This window comes from Siniperca chuatsi, linkage group LG23 (genome assembly GCF_020085105.1).
Source record: "Siniperca chuatsi isolate FFG_IHB_CAS linkage group LG23, ASM2008510v1, whole genome shotgun sequence".
Classification (NCBI taxonomy): domain Eukaryota; kingdom Metazoa; phylum Chordata; class Actinopteri; order Centrarchiformes; family Sinipercidae; genus Siniperca; species Siniperca chuatsi.
In genome coordinates, this window is record NC_058064.1 from 2,662,501 (window position 1) to 2,681,693 (window position 19,193).

At 41.8% G+C, this 19,193-nt stretch overlaps 1 protein-coding gene across 3 annotated transcripts in view; it reads left to right on the forward strand.

The window, feature by feature from the left end:
* The window catches only part of LOC122871443 (thyrotropin-releasing hormone-degrading ectoenzyme-like), a 169,693-nt gene that overhangs the window by 12,785 nt on the left and 137,715 nt on the right, over positions 1–19,193 (forward strand). Inside the window, exons 1-3 of one of the 3 annotated variants that reach the window (XM_044186573.1) lie at positions 1–1,398; positions 6,222–6,466; positions 17,628–17,904. The exon at positions 1–1,398 is cut by the window's left edge and continues 1,742 nt beyond it. In XM_044186573.1, the coding sequence (XP_044042508.1) occupies positions 904–1,398; positions 6,222–6,466; positions 17,628–17,904 (1,017 nt within the window). In that variant the 5' untranslated portion in view covers positions 1–903. Of the gene's footprint in view, positions 1,399–5,229; positions 5,342–6,221; positions 6,467–17,627; positions 17,905–19,193 lie in introns of those variants that run through there. The other 2 variants (XM_044186575.1, XM_044186574.1) reach the window with 2 other exon arrangements.

The window sequence follows — 19,193 nt, forward strand, 5'->3', positions numbered from 1 at the left end:
TCCTAATACTGACCTTAATGTTCTGTAAGGTATTTGCATCTCCCACTGTATCATAATAGTAATCCCATAATAGTCGGATAGGGGTTTATTTATGCTTCATTGCAAGTCTGGTAGAGCTTTAACTCAGAAGAAATTAACTTTATAACAACCTGGGGACAATAACCTGCAGCTTTAAATCTCCTGTGATAGACTTCGGTTTAGGATCTCTGTCTTGGACGCATGTAGATCAAGTGAGTGAAGCTCAGAATGAGGATTTCCGTCATCTAAATAATGCATAATCTGAGCAAATCCAGCTAAATTGTGACTTCATCTGATTTCCCAGCTATCTGTGGAGGTTTAGAGATAACTTACACAGCTGATTACCAGTGAAAGTCTATGAATGGTACGCTCACTGTATAGCCACATCCTCAACAGCATACCTCCTCCTCCTCCTCCTCCTCCTCCTCCTCCTCAGCCTCCTCTAGAACTTGAAATTGAGCTGTGCATCATTGATTTTTTTTTCTTCCCCTCACCGCAAAACCAAAACGCACACGACCATCTCATCCTTTCTGGTTTGTCGGTTTTGTTGCCTGAAATGTAAGACGTGGCCGCGGTGTTGATTTTCCAGCTCCAGTCAGAGCTGAAACACATTCATAACGGTCCAGCAGCAGCGAGGTCAGAGTTCACGTTTTCAGAAATATAACTGCTGGAGTTTCAGCAGCACAGACTGGAGGTTTGGCAGACTGAGAACTGGAATATTTGGGACGTTCAAAACACACGAACAGCTCTTTTTCACATTAAAACATCTGTAAACGAGCTGAAATCTGACCTGAGCATAAATGAATGTTTTTCTGAATCAGAACCCGTTTCTGACCCTGAACCTTGAGGACATTTCTTTGCTGTTAGAGTGACACTTTTCGCTAAATGGGACTAAACGACAGCAGCCCGGGCGCCATGCGGAATGGCCGCGCCCTCTCGGACCAGTGGGCAGAGTCAGTGGTGGTCCGGCCTCGAACCACCGAGCACCACATCACGGTGCACAAACGGCTGGTGCTGGGCTTCGCCCTGTCCATCCTCACCCTCATCATAGTCACGGCGGTGGCTGTGGTGCTCAGCATCCGCTTCGAGGAGTGTGGTGGACGAGATCGTGACGGAGCGACAGGGGAGTCAGGTTCGCGAGGCAACGGAGGGTCAGGAAAGTTGAATGGGAGCAGAGGGGAAAGGACGGGGGAGAGGGGAGATGAGGAGGCGGTCCAGCCATGGAGGAACTCGCGGCTGCCGGGCTCGGTGAGGCCACGGCACTACGACCTGCGGCTCGCCGTCTACATGGACAACTTCACCTTCTCCGGAGAGGTCAGCATCGAGCTGGAGTGCATCAATGCCACCCGATTCATCGTGCTGCACGCTGACCGCCTTGAGGTACGGTGGCCTGTTTGAGGCAGAAATCTGTGTCAAGAATTTGGTAAAGATGAATTATCTTTAAGAACATGTCCACGCTCATGGTGATATCTGTGACACGCCAGTGTCGACAATATCAGCTTGCCAACAGAAGATGGAAGATTAGGCCTACTGTAAATTCCTTCATGACCTGATATAAACCCCAAAATATAATCAGGCAATGTCTGTGAAATAGTTGGTGCTGGGAGTTTGGTGAGTTTGGTTGCGACTACTTCCAGGTCGTGCAGTGGCTACCGTTGGTACTGGATACTAGTTTCATTCGAGGTAAAATGGATATGAAGAGGAAAGCTCCACTGGTGTTGCTTGTCATTTGGCAGAGTGGGGTTATATAAAATTGAATAGTGAGATGCTGCTAATACCTGCGTAGCTTCCTCAATTTTGAGTTTCCAGTCATCATTGTCATCGCCATCAAGTTGGCAATTGGACAACAGCACGAATTGTTGTGTCAAAGGTCACCAAAGTTGAGCTTTACATGAAAGCAGTGCATAAATTTACTTTGCCTTTGTAATAAAATCTCATGATCATGGAGATTCCATTGAAATGAACTGAGTTCTGTCCAAAATTTTGCTGTTATAAATGCTGCTGTGAGCGAGCCCTCAGAGCCTTGCCAGTTGTGAACCTAAAATTGAAAGATTTCTCCTGAGTGCTACAGGAAAGGCCTTTTGATCCCTTAAAATGTAAAGGATGAATGTGCTCAGTAAAGTTAATGGAAATCTCCATATTAGATTGTCATATTTCTTGTATAAATGTGGAAAATTTGGTTTGAGGGCGGCGCTAGTTGAAAGGTCAGGAGGTCACCAAAAATGATCGGGAATCATCCTCTGGAAACCATGAATATCCACAGTAAATTTAATGGAAATCTCGCAATAGGTTGTTGAGATATGTAATAGGGGTAACTGCCCAGTAAGCACTGAAAACCTAACACGACAGCGGCGGATGGCCGCCCACCATTGAGTCTTGTTCTGTCCAAGGTTTCTGCCCTCTTAAAGGAAGTTTTTCCTTGCCACTGTGGCCAAATGCTTGCTCACGGTGGGATTTGTTGGGTCTCTGTAATTAATATCATAAAGAGTACAGTCTAGACCTGCTCTATAGGAAAAGCGCAATGAGATAACTTCTGTTATAAATTGGCGCTATATAAATAAAATTGAATTGAATTTGATGATTTGCAGGACAAAAGATATTGAGAGGTCTAGGGTAAACCTGGGCTGAACTTGGTTGAAAAGTTCAAGCTTTATAGATGTCTGGGTTACATATGCAGTAACCACTGTTTCAATAGCATTTCAAGGTGTAGGTAAGAATTGCTTTACATTGAAATGTGGCCACTGAAACAACAGTTGTATGTAACCTAGCCATCTAAAATAAATGTTTCTTTTTAACCAAAGAAGCCCAATTTTAACCCAGACGTCTGTTGACTGGTAAATCACCAAAAGTATGTGTTTCAGAAATATCAAATGGACCTAGGCAGCCTGTCTAAATGATTTGACTTCATGACTAAAAGATCAGTTTTGTATGAAGTGCAGAAAGTTGTGCAGATATATTGAAAAAGGATTGTGCCTTCATTTGTAGAAAAATGTATGTTTTTCAGATGACGCTCATGTGCTAGATATTGTTGCTTCCCAACGCCACACGACTCTCCACCCCCCAACCCCTGAACGTCCTAGTAGTGAACCAAAAATGCCTATTTTTGGAATCACTAGACGTACTCCCGTATTCAGTAGGTGCAGTGTTGGTGTTGTAGCTGTAGTATATATTACCTGTGGAGAAGTCTGCCAGTCATGACCAACGATTCTGGTCCATGAAACTCCATACCTGCTCTAAACCCTGCCGCCTTTCCTCTGTCATCCAATCAGATTTCTGTACCATAAAACAAAGTCAGAGACAGTTTACTGTTGATAACAAAGCTCCTTGTTTGCATCTGGAGGTCTGCTCTCTGTGTTGGAAAACAAACCCGCTCTCTAACAAAGAATGTTTATTTCCAGATTTGGCCTCAGAGATTTCCTTAACGAGGCTAATTAACCGTCAAAGTTGCTGTTTCAGCCGAATTTTTTGAGACGAGCGCATGGCGAGAGAAAGCCTCAGAGAAACGCCCGAGCAACGTGATTTTTCAGGCTGGTCATCTCGGCTAATGTGAGAGAAAAGATAAATCTATCTAAATTGGGCAGAGGCCAATTAAAAACCCTGCAGCCCCTTTTTTGTTTGTGTGTGATCACACTGTGAATTAAGAGGTGTTGTTGGGTGCCAGGCAGGTCTCTTAAGATACCCTCAAGCGTCACTGCATTATGAAAAGAAAAAGTCAAGATGTGAAAAGGCCAAAAAACACAAATGTGGATAAAAATAAAACCTGCTGGTAGAAAGAGGGGGGAAATACTGCTCCAAGGAGCGCTTTATTCTAAGTCAAAGAAATGTCACCAGCACAAAATGCATTCAGCATTCAACAAAGCCAAAGTAGAAAAGTGCTTAACGCATCATTGTTTTATTTTTTTTACATGTGCGTGTTTTATTATATGAACTACAAATCCTTAACAATTCCTGCTGAGCCAAATATATCATCAGTTCTTAAACTTTTCACCTTAGGCCATGATTGGTTTCAGTTTATGTCAATGAAAATGAACTTGTAGAGACCTCAGTGGCTCTTGAGGGTCAGCCCCAGAGTCACATGACTGACCAGAGAGATTTGATCAAAAAAGACATTAATAAAGATACAGTATTCAAACAGGAACAATGTTGGGGCATTAAAATGTCTGACAAGGATGAGTTCAGCTGAGAAATCAAACCAATAAACAAACAAACAATGCAATTAAAAGGCATTTTGGTTGAGAGGAGCATTTGAAGGCATCACGAAGCATGCCGCTGCGTTCGCTGACTCACCAGAAAACCCTGAAAAACACTTTTAATCCCCAACGTTTCCTCTCTGCGCCAGCAGGCTCTCTGTTTGTATCGATCAGTTCATTCATCAAAGCGCAAACACACATTCACACAAACAGATACAGATGAACACACTCAGTACTTGATTGGCTGAGGAATGCTGATGTGCGACAACGCAGAGACCCAGAGGTTCCTAACAGTTCCTAACAGTTGTGATACATAGAGGACATTTTAGGGCAATTTCAGGGTAGAAAAACAGGCTTCAAACAGGAGTAACTAGGAAACAAGTAAATAGGGCATGATTTACTGACACAGACAAAATGGGCGTGCCTGGGCAGTGCAGGAAGTGACCAAAATAGTACGCACTTCCTCTGGTTGCTAACCAGACAATGAAGTAAGCGTTAATTCAAGGGAAGGTATTTGTACTATCCACTCCTTTCTTACCACTGCCACCTCTCTTTTTGGGAGTAGTTTATACTCCGGCAGGGTAATATAAAGTTGAACGGTGAGACGTAACTATAGGTTAGCCTCCTCTATTTTGGACTCTGGCTTTCTCCGTTTCCTTGAAGATCAGCACTGTGTGGATATGCTTTGCTGCAACGAGAGAATCAACCAATCCATCGAAATGAAATGATTTTGGTCCAAAATTTTGCTTTTATAAATTCTGGTGGGACTGGACCCACATTAGAGTGAATGAAATACGGCTTTTCCCCAAACACTCCAGTTTCCTTCAGGATATGTGAAATACTGGCTTATGTACAAACAAACTGCTAAATTTGTATTTCCTCGGCATTCGACAGATGTCTTAGTTTTTGAAAGAATTGCCTTGCTTTTTTGCTGCGCGTCATAGCAAACACGAGTAACATTTAACAACAGCAGACTTTTATAAATTATTTGAAACTATGCATCAGTTGTACACCCCCACAGGTGTTTTCAGTTATTTACCTGATTAGACCTCTTCTCAGGACTGTGCGGGTGTGCGCCGACCGTGCTTGACTGACATCTCTCACTTTCTGTCGGCTAAGTTGCACCTGTTTGGGTAAGACTACTTTTACCTTGATGATCTTCTTTAGTACAGTAAGTTTGGTGACATTTCATTTAATTACCAGTAAATCCCCAGCCATCTTCAGCATGAGCTCAGGTGTGATCAGTCAGGATACGTGATAATACCTGTCTTTAATGAGGAAGTGCTCTTCTTCATTCAGTGTAAATTCTGTCGGTGTCGTTTCATCATCGTCTGGGCAGTCTGACTCCACAGCCTCAGAATGAAATATGGAGGAACTTTGCTGAGCTGGCTGTGTGACACCAATTGAAACCACTTTAGCCTCAGAGTCTACAGATGGAGCTGGGGTGGAGGCTTCTGAAATAACATATGAAGATCAGCAGCAAGTGTTTGCAGCCGTTACTTACAGAAGTTTGCAAGGGTGCGTTTGATATGTCTCAGTGAGCGAGCAGCAAACGCAAGTTGTCAACTGAAGTAGCTCTCAGGCCTAACTGTATTCATGTATCTTTGTTTATAATAAAAAAAAAGAGAAGATAAATTTAAACACGTTTTCACCAGATTTGCCTTTTTTCACCTTTTGTTGTTTATTAAAAGTTTTCTTAAAGTTACAGTGACAGTTATAAACAGTCTTGTGGTGGTGAAACAATCTGCTAATCAGAGCTTTGTAAACTGGATTAAGAATGGGGGAGTCTCCTTCCTACGTAGCTAACTAGCTACATCTATGAATAGTAGCAACAGAAAAATGGAAACAAGCGTGAATGAGGTTGACGCAGCTCTACAGGTTGTAAGTCAACAGTTACAGAAATAACTACTCTTAAATTAGCATATTTCTGTTTTCATCAGGTAGTTTTGAAATACGATTTACAAGAATCTTTTTACAGTTCGTCATTCTACTTCCTCTTCTTCCTCCTTTCAGTTGGACCGGGTGTCTGTTACAGCAGAGGGCGGCGCCGGTGGTCGTCCCGCCAACAGGCCCGGAGCTGGAGCCATGCGCATCCACCGCCACTTCCCCTACCCGGCCAATCAGATGTACGTCGTGGTGCTGCACCGTGAGCTGAAGCCGATGAGAGTTTACCGGCTGAACGTGAGCTTCGACGCCGCCATCGAGGATGAGCTGCTGGGCTTCTTCAGGAGCTCGTACACCCTGCAGAGAGAGAGACGGTACATACACACACACACACTGAAACACACACACACACACGCACTGAAACACACACACACACACACTGAAACACACTCATTTTTCCTGCAGCAGCAGGTGGTTCGACTAGAAAAGGTCAGCGCTTCACATCCACGACATTGATTAACTCACACACGCCACTCACCGTGTGTGTGTGCATGTGTGAGTGTGTGTTCCACATATCAAACCACACACACACACACCACTCACTCCCTCCTTATGAATTTCCCATAAGCCTCTGCTGCAGAATTGTTTCCACATCAGATTTCTTCCCCACGGTGCTGATGGGAAACAGACTGTGTGCTGATACATTTATTATTTCATGCATGAGTTTGTGTCTGTATGGCCTCCATCTCTGTCTGTGTGTGTGTTACCACAGGGACAGAACATTTTATCAACGTCTGTTCCACTTATTGCAGAAACACAAAGTCGTAATTAATTGATGAAATCAGAAGGGCTCACTCGTGATTGGATAGAGGAGTCAAGCCATGACCATATAAGGACTCTCTCAGACTGAAACTTTTCATCCTGAAGTTAAACTGAAATTTTATTCAGTCATTAAACATGCAGTGATTTTTTTGTATCATACCATGGGTATTTACTAGTTTTCGACAGGCTGGAAGTCGGGCTATATGGACTACCTTGATACGAGGATGTTATATTTTATTTAAAATTGCGAGGTAAAGGAAACATGGTAAAAATGAGTTAAAAGAAGTGTTTTACTTGAACAAAATCCTAATATTAAAATATATATCTGTTGAGTATTTTCACCCTCACACTGTCACAAATGTGGTCAATTTTAAGGTCATTCATTAAAGTTGATCCTTCAGACTTGAGTCCTGGTTGATTTGACAAACCTTGGTTACCGTCAGTGGGGTAAGGTACTTGCGACGGGCCCCAGTGCACGTTATTATGACGGGCCCCAGTGCACGCTAGTTACTAGTTATGAAGCACACACACACACACACACGCACACACCAGTAGGCGTATGTATGTTTTACCAACAATGTGTTGGATTTTACAGTCGAATGAGTTACTTAGGCTATTGTATTGGGAAAGTGGAGAGCTCAGAGAGAACGCTATCAGAACCATGGCTGGCGCTCTGACGGTCAAAGTGCTGAAACGTGTAATCAAGCATCAGCGCCTGAGAGCGCAGGAGCTGTCTATTCCTCTGTGGGGCTGAAACGACCGCTGACTTTAACAGAAGGCATTTTTTGGTGCAATAACCTCACGAGTGCACTCTTATTAGATATAAAGGCAAAAGATGATTAAAAAATGAAGCCTGTAGCACACGGCGAGACAGAAGAGAGCTGCAATATTTAACAAAAAACAACACCATGTCCCGGGAAACTGGCCAGCTACACACAGTCTGCATAAACACCATCAAATGAGGATTTTACTGCACAACAAACAGCCTTATTTCTCATATATCCTACATGCAAAAATCGACTCTGCATTAACGACATCTGCGAATATAGCCCGCAAGGCTATAGACACCAGAATGTCAGTTCAGCTAAAATCACCTTAATATCCTCTTATTATTCATAACAAGACTAACAATGTATCACCCAGGGCCAGTGGTAAGTGCCTTTATAATTCTCAAAACCTATGACTTTTCTAAACTGTGTTTTAGTACCGCTGTGGGCCTGTGGTTCGTCAACAACAGGGTCCGGACATGCTGCCGTAACACTGTAATCCCCATAGACTATCCACCTGGTACCGACCATAATTTACCCAACTTGTAGCCTATAAGCCTACCATGATGTATGAATAAGTTGTCTTGAAATGTATATCTACTGTTTAATAAAAAAAAAACAAAGGAATCTAATTTAGGGAGCTTTGCTACCTTCGCCTCCTGTCCTTTTCTCCAAATACAATGTAAAATGTTTTGTTTTCAGTTCTGCTGCTGACAAATATTTTTATAGTGTAAAACATGAAACTGAAGAAAAGAATAATTCTATGATCGACATTGTGATTGACGAATCAATTGGCCAACAATCATTCCAACACTTTGAGCTTTACAAAGATTAGTCCAAATGTGTTGAAATGGCTAATGAGTTGCATTACTGTAGCTTATAAGGTGTTCTTGTTATTTGGTCCATCCAGGTAACAGTGATGTAGTTCTGTAAACCCTCCACTGAACTGATGTCAGAGAGCGAGGCCTCTGACGGATCAATGAACAGAGCCGCTCAATCGCTGCTGTTTGTACAGTTCAGAATGTCAACCGCTCACACAGGAGAAAGACCGTGATGACTGATAACAACAACAAACAAAAAAACTACAAGAAATTTTAACCAGCTAGATCATGATCATGTGAGGTGGAACTGAAATACTCATGACATTTATTTATAGGGAAGTATCCATCTGGCCTTAGCTGAGTTTAATTAAAAATTTAAAAAGAAATAAAAATGTTTACACTTTTTTGGCCATTTTTGGATACTTTTGATAGATCTAGTTTTGAGTTGAGGTTGTAAATATGACATTAGTTGCTATAATACGCATCCTCTTGTATTTTTATTTTTATTTATTTTTTTACAAAAGTCTTGATTTTAGAATTATACTATGAAATAAAGTTGTGGTTAAAAGCTTTTGACTGATCTGCTGGAAAACAATATTCACACTGTGACTCCTCCTTTAAGACCTCAAAACCTACAAAATGACAAATACAAAAACTCAATGAATTTTAAACCAGGCGTATACGATCCATCAAACGAGACACTAACAGCTTATTTAAATTGACTCGGTGTTTCCTTCACTAATATTTACATAGCTTTTTTGCATAATTGATTTCTTCATTGGCTTCCTCAGATTCAGATCAGTCTTGTTTAATTATAGCAAAGACATAGATTTGCATATTTGCTTATATAATGTTTCCAGCAGCAGATTTATTCAGCTGCTGATAAAATAAGCTGTTAGAAGCAGAAGAACGATGTGAGCTGATGTTTAATATGTGTGCATTTTGACATAAAGATTAAAAGGTAAACAAAAGGTATTTTTCTGTTTCACCATTAAGACAGAATAATTGAAACACGTTTGCTGTATTTCCTCACCAATCAGGTTTGGTCTCTGTATGTTTTTACCACCAATGGTCCCATTTTAACTGGCAGCTGCTGTTTGGATCAATATTGGATCAATACAGCAGCTGATGGACCAGCAGAGCTCCATCACAACACAACAACCTGTTAAAGTTTAAGGCTGCAGCTGACAGAAACCTGGTTACTGTCGACTTAACCTGATTTCTTCAACGTCACGTAAAAGAGAGACCCAGTTTTCTAAGTGAGGGAGAGGTATCAGAAAAACAAGATTAGTGTTAACTTTTCACATGTGAGAATCTGCATGACAAAGAATTCGCCAAGGACAGTGTTGCTGTGAGAGCCATGAGAACAGGTGATATTAGAATTAACTGCTGAAATAAATAAATGAGTCAGTTTCCAGACACGTAGTAAGAAAAAAATATATACATGACTAACAGCGTTTAAAGGTGCCAGTCTTAATATAATAAATATTTTAATCTGATGACTAACCGGCAAAGCAGAAAGACACATAGTAAAAATCACAGCTGATTATTTATAAAAATAATTATTTTATTCCGAAACAAGCTTCAAAATGTCAGATTCACACAACGTCGGTGAGACTTCTACTAAATTATACATGGCTGAGAAGTGTGTGTGTGTGTGTGTACAAAGCTCACTGTTAGTTTAAGGATTAGCTTGATGCAGCAGTGTGGCTAATGCTACACACACACACACACACACACACACACACACACACACACACACACACACACACACACACACACGTGAGATTTGCTTAATATCCAGAGTTACTATAAACCCCAGGCTTGGCTTAAACGCTTAAATGCTGGGAGGGGGAGAATTAATTAGCGCTCACACACACACGTACACACTCTCACACATTATCACTGTTTAAGCTTAGCATTGATCTTTATGCAAATGATGTAAACGATGAGTTTAAGGTTGCGGTTGCTGTCATCTCCCAGTCAGGTTTACAGTGGAAAAAGTATGAAAACGTCGATAGAAACTTCCTAAAGCTCTAATGCAAAATTATCTACGTCCCTGCTGCCCATCTGTTGGTTCAATATGTTCCACACAGTCACAGTTAAGCTAAAATATGAATAACTACATTGTTTGCTTACTAAATGAGCAACAAATGGAAGCACAATTTTTAATTAGATCCTTCAAGTCGAACGGTCCAGGTGAAGTCACAAGTAACTGCTTTTAAAGTCAGAGTTGTGCTGGAAGTCATTTTTTTTATTTTGTCAAGTTCATTCTGAAGTCATCAGATTTGTTACTCAAATCTAGGACCACAACTAACGAGTATTTTCATCACAGATTACTGCTGCCGCTGAAAAAATAAAAGCCCATCAAACTTTTCTTCGGCTCAAGATGATGTCATCAAATTGCTGCTGTCCAGAACCTGCAGGGATTCAGTTTAGTTCACGAGTGAGAAGCTGGAAGAGATTTTTTTGTGTTTTTGCTTTAAAATTACATTAATAGTTGCAGGTTATTTTTCTGTCGAACTAATTACTTGAAAAATCATTTCCTCTCTACTTAAGTCAAGTCATGTGACTCAAATTTAGAGTGAACTAATGCAGCTTTGCAGTGTTTGTGATCTAATTTCGGCGCATCATTCTGGTTACAGACCTCTGAATCACTGCCCGCATCTTTGATTTTTTTCAGAAATTGAAACTGATTGTGTTGTGCTCACTGACGGCTGTTTTCCCGAGAGAATCTGAGCTTTTTAAACAGACTGATTTGATAAGTGCCGCATCGGAGCGCCATGACATTACGCACAGCCGTCACCTGTGTTTACCTTCATTAAATCACATGCAAGTGACTGCAGGCTGCTTCCACACACACACACCTCTACACACATCAGACGGGTCAGTTGTTGCTGCTGCTGTTTATGTTAGAGATGTGTGATTACAGCGGCTCATCAGTCCTGTGCGTCACAGCCTCCTTTCCTTTGCTTTTTTAGCAAAAGTGGCGTTTCATGTTTTATTCTGGAAATAAACTGCTATGTCACATTTTACGATATCATGTGACCATTTATAACGTAAGATATAGTAGAATTATAACAGGAATAGTGTCGGACTGATGCGGTCATGTACTTCTATCGTTATTGTACAAATTAAATAAAACCCCACACCACCTGCGTTTGGCTGCAGATTTGTTCGCGTCGTGCCACTCTGCATCATCCAGACAACAATGTGATTTCCTGAAGAAGCATCTTCATCCATTTGTTGAGCTGTTGTCATCATGCTTCCCTGTGATTGGCTCAGCTGTCCTGTTTGCACTCTGATCAGCTGCACAGACATGAACCAGTTAAGCAGGCGCACTTGGAGACACCAACACGGTCCTTGCGCCCAAAACCAACTGCTTTGCGTTTGATGTTGCGGTTGCGTGATTATATAAATAGGGCACCTTGTGTCTCAGTGATGATAACATTTTCCAGCTGTGAGCTTCAAAAAAAGTGTGCAGGATCCTTTCTTTTTATGATGCAGAACATTCCTGAAGCTCCGAGTTCTAAAAGAAACCCAAAACACCCGAGCAGAGTTGTTTTTCCCCTTCCTGTGATCCTGTGAGGAACTTTTTCATCAGACAGAGGCTGTTTTTGCAGAGCTGCTTTCTTCAACGAGGACAGGAATTACAGTTAATGAGCAGTAGTAGGGCAGCTAACGAGGCAGGGTTTGATGAGGAACAGAGATGTTGGAGTGTTAACGAGTGAGACAGATGGTTAACAAAGGTTACGTGAGAGTCTACATTTTAATGGAGGGTAGAAAGAAGTTGATTGGTCAACAAATCTGGCTCATCTACTAGGTCCTCTTCATCAAAGGCTTCTCTCCTCATACCTCTCTCTCTCGCTCTCATTCTGAAAGAGTAATCCACTGTTGAGATGAGATCAATACTGCGCTCACCCACTCTGCAGAATGGGGTAACCTATCTAACATGGCAGTCAACTGAAGCAACTTAATAAATTCATTCATTCTCAGAGCCTGTAACGCACACAGACACACAGAGGAGGAGGAGAAGGTGCTGTGTAATACAGGTCTTCGCAAATCCAAGATGTCGTTCAGAGGGACCTGTGACTCTCTTACCTGCGCCTGAAATAGACCTGTTCATTTTTAACCACACTAGCAATATGGTTGTACAGATGGCAGTGCCTGCCCACTTCAGTTCAGAGTGAAATATCTCAACAACTATTGGATGGATTGCCATTAAACTCATGATATGTAGAGAATGAATCCTAATGACTTTGGTGTTCCCCTGGCTTTTCATCTAACGTCACCAACAAGTCAGAATTACCACCAGATTGACTCTCAATCTAAGCTCTAAAACAAAACTTACAACCTCATCTGTACAAAAGATAAAAAATAGATAAAGATACTAAGATAATTGCTATCCTGCCATGTTAATTGGCAAACATGCTATTGTGCAAGACTTAAGAGTCTACAGCCATGCTAGCGGCTGTGTGAGCGAAATGCTAACATCACCCTGCTAACATACTTTAGTGAGTTTAGTGTTAGCATGCTAACATTTGCTAATTAGCACTGTTTCCCCCTTACCTGCCTTAAGGCCTGGTCACCCCAGCAAAGTAAATAAATCTGTGCAACACAAAGAATAGCTGAGGCTGATGGTAAAGTCATTAATTTTTCACAAACCAAAGTATTGCTCAAATTAGACTTGAATTTTGACTTGATGTTGGCGCTGGATTATAATCCATGCTGAGGGCAATCCATCCAGTAGTAGACTTTTCATCAAAACCACGAATGTGAACATCATGGTGGCGCTAGAGGAAAAGTCAGGGGATTATCGAAGTCATTAGGATTCATCCTCTGGGGACCATGAATGTCTGTATAACATGTTTTGCCAATCCAACCAATACATGTTGAGACATTTCACTCAGCTAATTATTTTGTGTTCCTTCATTTTTATTTCTAGCATGTAATACATACATATGTACATACACCTAGCCTCATGGGGCTGCTAGCATGAATAACACTTCCTTTGGAACAATTCACCTGTTGCTGACAACAACTGAAACCCCTTTGTCCTGAACCAAACCTTGTTGGGTTTGTCTTGATTCCTGGTTGCAGTTTGTGCCGCACCTAAACATTTACTCGGGATAAGTTTCTTGGACTTTTTATGGTGAAAATAATTCAGCCAAATAACAGACTTCCCCTGTAAAATTCCCTGTACTACCTTGTGCTGAAGGCCATTAAGGATTTTGAGTTTCCTACATGTTTGGACCGAGTGGTGTATCTTTCCCAGATGAACATTTTTCATTGTGCCTGCTTCAGTCGCCACCAGTTAAACACTTAGATAGAACTGTGTTACTTAAACTTTACAATGAGTGATTTCACATCAAGTGAGTGTGAACCGCACAAAGTGTTCATTGACCGCCAGTGTGGGTCATGGTCCACACTTCATCTTCTCTCTTTCCTTATCTCCTCCTCACCTCACCTCCTCCTGCCTTCTCTCCTCCCCCTCTTGTCTCCTACGTCCTCACCTTCTCCTTCCTCGCTCCCTAAATAAACTAGCAGAATTGAAATCTGATCAAAGCACCCCCCCAGTCTTCTCCATCAGTCGCATATTTTACACCAAAGATGATGAATCAGCCTCTTCACCAGCTTCCTGTGTAAAACTATAGCTGCAGCAACACACACACACACACACACATATTGCAGTCTTTACAACGTGAAAGCGGGGAATTGCAATTTGAGACCTTGCTTAAAGAGGAGGGTGTGTGTGTGTGTGTGTATGAGATAGATATAGAAATGAAACACACTGCTAACACACACACACACACACACACACACACACAGAAAAGCACCTGACTCAACAGTTTCCCCTTCAGTCACATCTCTGAATCTGAATGAGGTGTGTGTTTCTCTGTGTGTGTGTGTGTGTGTGTGTCCGTGGTGTCATTCACATGCATGTTTTTCTTCGGTGGTGTCTCCACACAAGATAATGACAAACATTACTGCAGGAAATGATGTAATTTCGCTTCTGGCATTCAGGTGAGGAAGCGAAGCGTTGCTGCATGAATTCATCCATGAGTGTGTGTGTTTACATGTGTGTGTGCCTGTGTGTGTGTGTTTATGTGTCGTGGTTGTCTGGGGCAACGCTGTAGGCTTGGTTGTCAATCAGGATTACTGTGACAACAAGCGTTACCTTGGCAGCGGCGACTGTTGGCAACCTGCAGGATGTCACGTCGCGTGTGCGCGCGCGTGTGTTAATATTGGGGTTTTATTGAGTTTTTATGCAGGTGTGTGTGTGTGTGTGTGTGTGTGTGTGTGTGTGTGTGTTACATACTCATCTTCTCTAATAGAGTCTCTCTTTATCTCGTCCCTCTCAGGCTTTCTCCATTATTCTCTCTCTCTCTCTCTCTCCCTGTCTGCCTCACTCGCCCTCTGTTTATTATTCTGTTTCCCCCTCCCTCCATTCTTCACCTCCTTCCTCCTCTCCCCTTCTCCCTCTATCATCACCCATCCACACCTCATTTTAGTTTCTTTATTTTCTTCATTCTTTCTTCTTCTAACTGCTTCTATTGTCCACGTCTTCCTCTTTCTACTCCTCCTTCACCCTCTCCCTCCTCCTCCTACCTCTACTCCTTTTAATCTCATCTTTCTCCCCTCCTTCGTCTCCAGCTTTTCTTCCTATCTACTCTAGTCTTTCTCTACTTCTCCCCCTTTCTTTTATGTTCTCCCCTTTTTCCTCTTCCTCTCTTTTCTTTCCTCTCACCCCTCCTCCTCGTCTTGTACCTTTTTCCACCTTTTCTCTTCCTCCTCTCTTCCCCTCTTACTCCACCTGTATTTTCTCCCACCCTCTCCTCTCCACCTCCTCCTTCCAACTCTTATTCCTTTCATCTTCTCCTCCACAAACGCGATAAAAGAAGTTTTCAGAGGGATTATTTCCAGGAGTTTTAGTTTCTTCCTGTTTCTGTCAGGTGACTGACAGACGAATGTAACAAAGCTCTGATATGAAAACATTCAACTCAGCTTAAAGAAATCAGGAGGAAACAGAACATTTCCTCGTGTTTATTTTGGATTATCTCTCTGTGAAAGCTGTTTTTTCATACAGAACAAGAAAATCTGAAGAAGTAAAGATGTCTTCCTGTAAAAACTTCTGCCGGCAGACAGCCGACCTGTCGGCTCCGACTTCAGAGGATTATCCTTTAACCCCCTGAACTCTAATTCCACCTTAAATTTCTCCTTTGATAGGTTTGGAAGTTTCAAAGACTAAAACAAAATCCCGCTTTATACGATGGCATCACATATTCTGTATGGATTTACTCCAGGTGTGTTGAAACTTCGAATCCTGAGCCAGAGAGCAGACAATTTAAAGTCAAATGTGAATAAGAATATGATGAACTGAATTATGGGTCACTTCATGGGTCCAGCAATTCTGCTTAACTAGACTCATTTAATGGCATCATTTGGATTCAGGGCCAAATGTGAAGCAAACTGGGGTTGGTCAGTATGATATATAATGTAAGACTAGGCATCCATTAACATCTGTGGTTGTATTAGACTCATGTGGGAAATGTTACACATCAGTGAGCACGAAAATTGGATTTACACGTTATTTTGAGACAGGTTATTTTTAGAGGTCTAAATGGATCTGTGGAAACAAACTTGAATTAATTAATTCATTTTCAAAAAAAGAAAAACAGTGAGATCCCATCTGAAATATTCCAGAGGATAATAACAGAGACTGTCCTCCCAAGAAAAACCACAGCATCAGTTGATTCAGCAACTGCCCAAACACGACACGTTTACTTTAAAGTGGAAAAGCCCTTTAGTAATGGTAATTATGACTCTTGTCCATCGGTAGCAAAGGACTAGTAGTAGCAGTGTGACATTATTACAGAGTGACAAAGCAGTGGGAGGAGGTTGGGGTGGGTGGATGAATCAACAAAACATCGGACTTCGACGCGGGAGACTGCTGTTCGTTTCCTGTTTCCTGCCGACAGTCAGCATTGGTTTCTTTTAACTACGACCAGTGTTGTCACATCATTAGACAGATTTACTTTTCAACAGTAATTTGTAACAGCTGTGGAAGGCACAGACAAACAATGGTTTTTATTGTTGAATTTGGAGAACTTGTTGGCTCCAAAATATGGTCGATCCCAGCACATTCAAAAAGAGAGACAACAGCACTGGCAGCAGCATGGTGCTCCACTGTGGCCAAGAAGAGCAACAGTGCATCATTTTTCCCGCACGTTACAGTTCAAACTCCATCTGCCTCAGAAAAACACACGTTGGCCCTGATGATGATAAGTCTGTTTCGATCCACTCAGGTATCAGACATATTGACATAGAGATCCAAGACCTGGAAGGAAGACGAGATTAAAGGAAGAGTAAAGAAAAGAGAAATTAAAAGAAGGTGTAGAGAGATGACGACGGCGGGGAAAGAGAGAGAGAGAGCTGGGAGAAGGAACAGGAGGAAGAGATCGGATGGGAGGAGAAGAGATGAAAGGAGATCCACGAGGACCAATAATTTAAAGTTAAACTGTAGCTTTTTAAAGAAAATCTTCCTCTTACAAATGAAAAGTGAATTCATAAGCAATGAAACAGAAGCACCCAAGCTCATTTCAATATGCTCATTTCAATTCTGCTGCTGCAGCCTCGCTTGGTCTGGTGTATCCGGTTACTTATGATGACTAATGTTGCCAAACTTTAGATGTTGTATAATTGTGTGGTTTTAGTTTTTGTTAGCCACGCCAAAGGCAAATTTTGGTCACTTTGTGATGGACAAATAAGTTTTTCAATTTTGCTACTGTTAGACTACTTTTATCATTTACCAGTTTAAAGAAGCCATTACAACATCAGCTGTGATTCGTGATCGCCACCTGATCCTGACCTCTAGTCGAGCCTAGATCTGGTAAAGGTCATGCCAGGGAGAGAAGTGGTCTAATTTTGGGTCATTGTTTGGACAGTTGGGAGTTTGTTGTATCTAAGAGTGAATGGCTTTTCAGGATGGATGATGTTTGCTGTGCTGAACAAATTATTTTTGTTTAGGATTGTCATTGCCATTCCTTGAACCATTTTAAGCCACTCTGAAAGTCATTTATCTTCCTTTATTTGACAGTAACCCAGTTCATTTGTTTTCCTCCCAGTTACCTGGCGGTGACTCAGTTCAGTCCGATCCACGCCCGGAAGGCCTTCCCCTGCTTCGACGAGCCCGTCTACAAGGCCACGTTCTCCCTCACGCTCCGCCACGACCCGCAGTACACCTCGCTCTCCAACATGCCCGTCGAGAGCAGCTCGCTGTCGGACGAAGACGGCTGGGTGACCAATCACTTCGCCCGCACTCCCCGCATGTCCACGTACTACCTGGCCTGGGCCGTCTGTAACTTCACCTACAGAGAGACGCAGACCGACAGCGGCGTCACGGTGAGTCTCAACACACACAAAACAAAACCACGAGTGCTGGTTTGGGGGTTCCTTTAATGCAGCTTTAGCCTGTTCACAAAGAAATACTGCTATTAAGGCTAAAGGATGATGGCAGCTCATTTTCCAAAAGTTTAAGCCTGTCCGAACATTTCTGCCTTTTCTAACACAAGTCAGACGTGCAGAATGTTTCAGTTTCACTACTTTCTTGCCATGTCAACAACAGATGGTAGGAAAATAGTAAAAACAAGACAAGAAAGACAAAAATGTAATTAAAACATCAATAAAAACAATACATTGATATAAGATAAAACTCATGGAGATAAAAATAATTAAATTGAGCAAGCAAAAGCATTAAAAAGGCATTTTTCTCTCTCTAACTCTTATCTCATGAGCCTGACTTAATTATCAGCTTTTCTTGAAATAAGAAATTTTGTTTTTCTGGTGCTCTTATTTATTTTTTTAAAACACATATCCTGTGATCTTGACTTAATGATCTCATTAAGTACCAAATACCAAATGTTGTTGACTCTGCCTTCTTCTTCTTTTCTTCTGTCATTTCTGCTCTCTTGTCTTGTGGGACTCCTGTTTGTCTCGAGGCTGAGAGAAAAACCTCCATGAGGAAACCTGTGTGGATGGGATGTGAAATACAAAAGCTCATTATCTCGACATAACGACACATTTAAGTTCTGATCCCCTCTATCCACCTCTTCACATCATTAAATCCTTAGCTCTAAACATGTAGTATTTGACATAATGAAGTTGTGATGGCTTGATATCTAAGATAATCTAAGACGTCAGGACCAGGAAGTAATAGGTGATTTTACGCGTCTAAGTATTAGGAGTAAGGTTAGTACTTCTCAGCCTGTGAAAACACTTTTATAATATCTTCTGCAACTCTGGAGGACCCTTGTCAAATCTGAGAAAATACCCACTACTAACTGTGAGAACCCATGGGAAAATACTTTGGGATGACCCTGTTGGGAGAATAGTAACATTGTCCAATGAAGTACAGATCCAGCTTCAGAGTATGTGTGAATATGGTAAAGCGTGTGTATCCTGGTTGTAGGTTCGGTGAACTGAATATTTTCTTTGGTATTGGATCCAGTTGGTCGGTAGCAGTGGCTTGATTTTACGTCAAATCTGAGATATCTTACCTTCTGCTGAGTCTGCTAATCTGTCTGTCATGGGTCCCCCATGTGCCCCAAGTGCAGTAATAAATCACTAGAGTTCCTCTTTAAGGAGCTTAATAAGAGCACCATCTGCTGTCAATGAGGCGATAAGGTCATGGA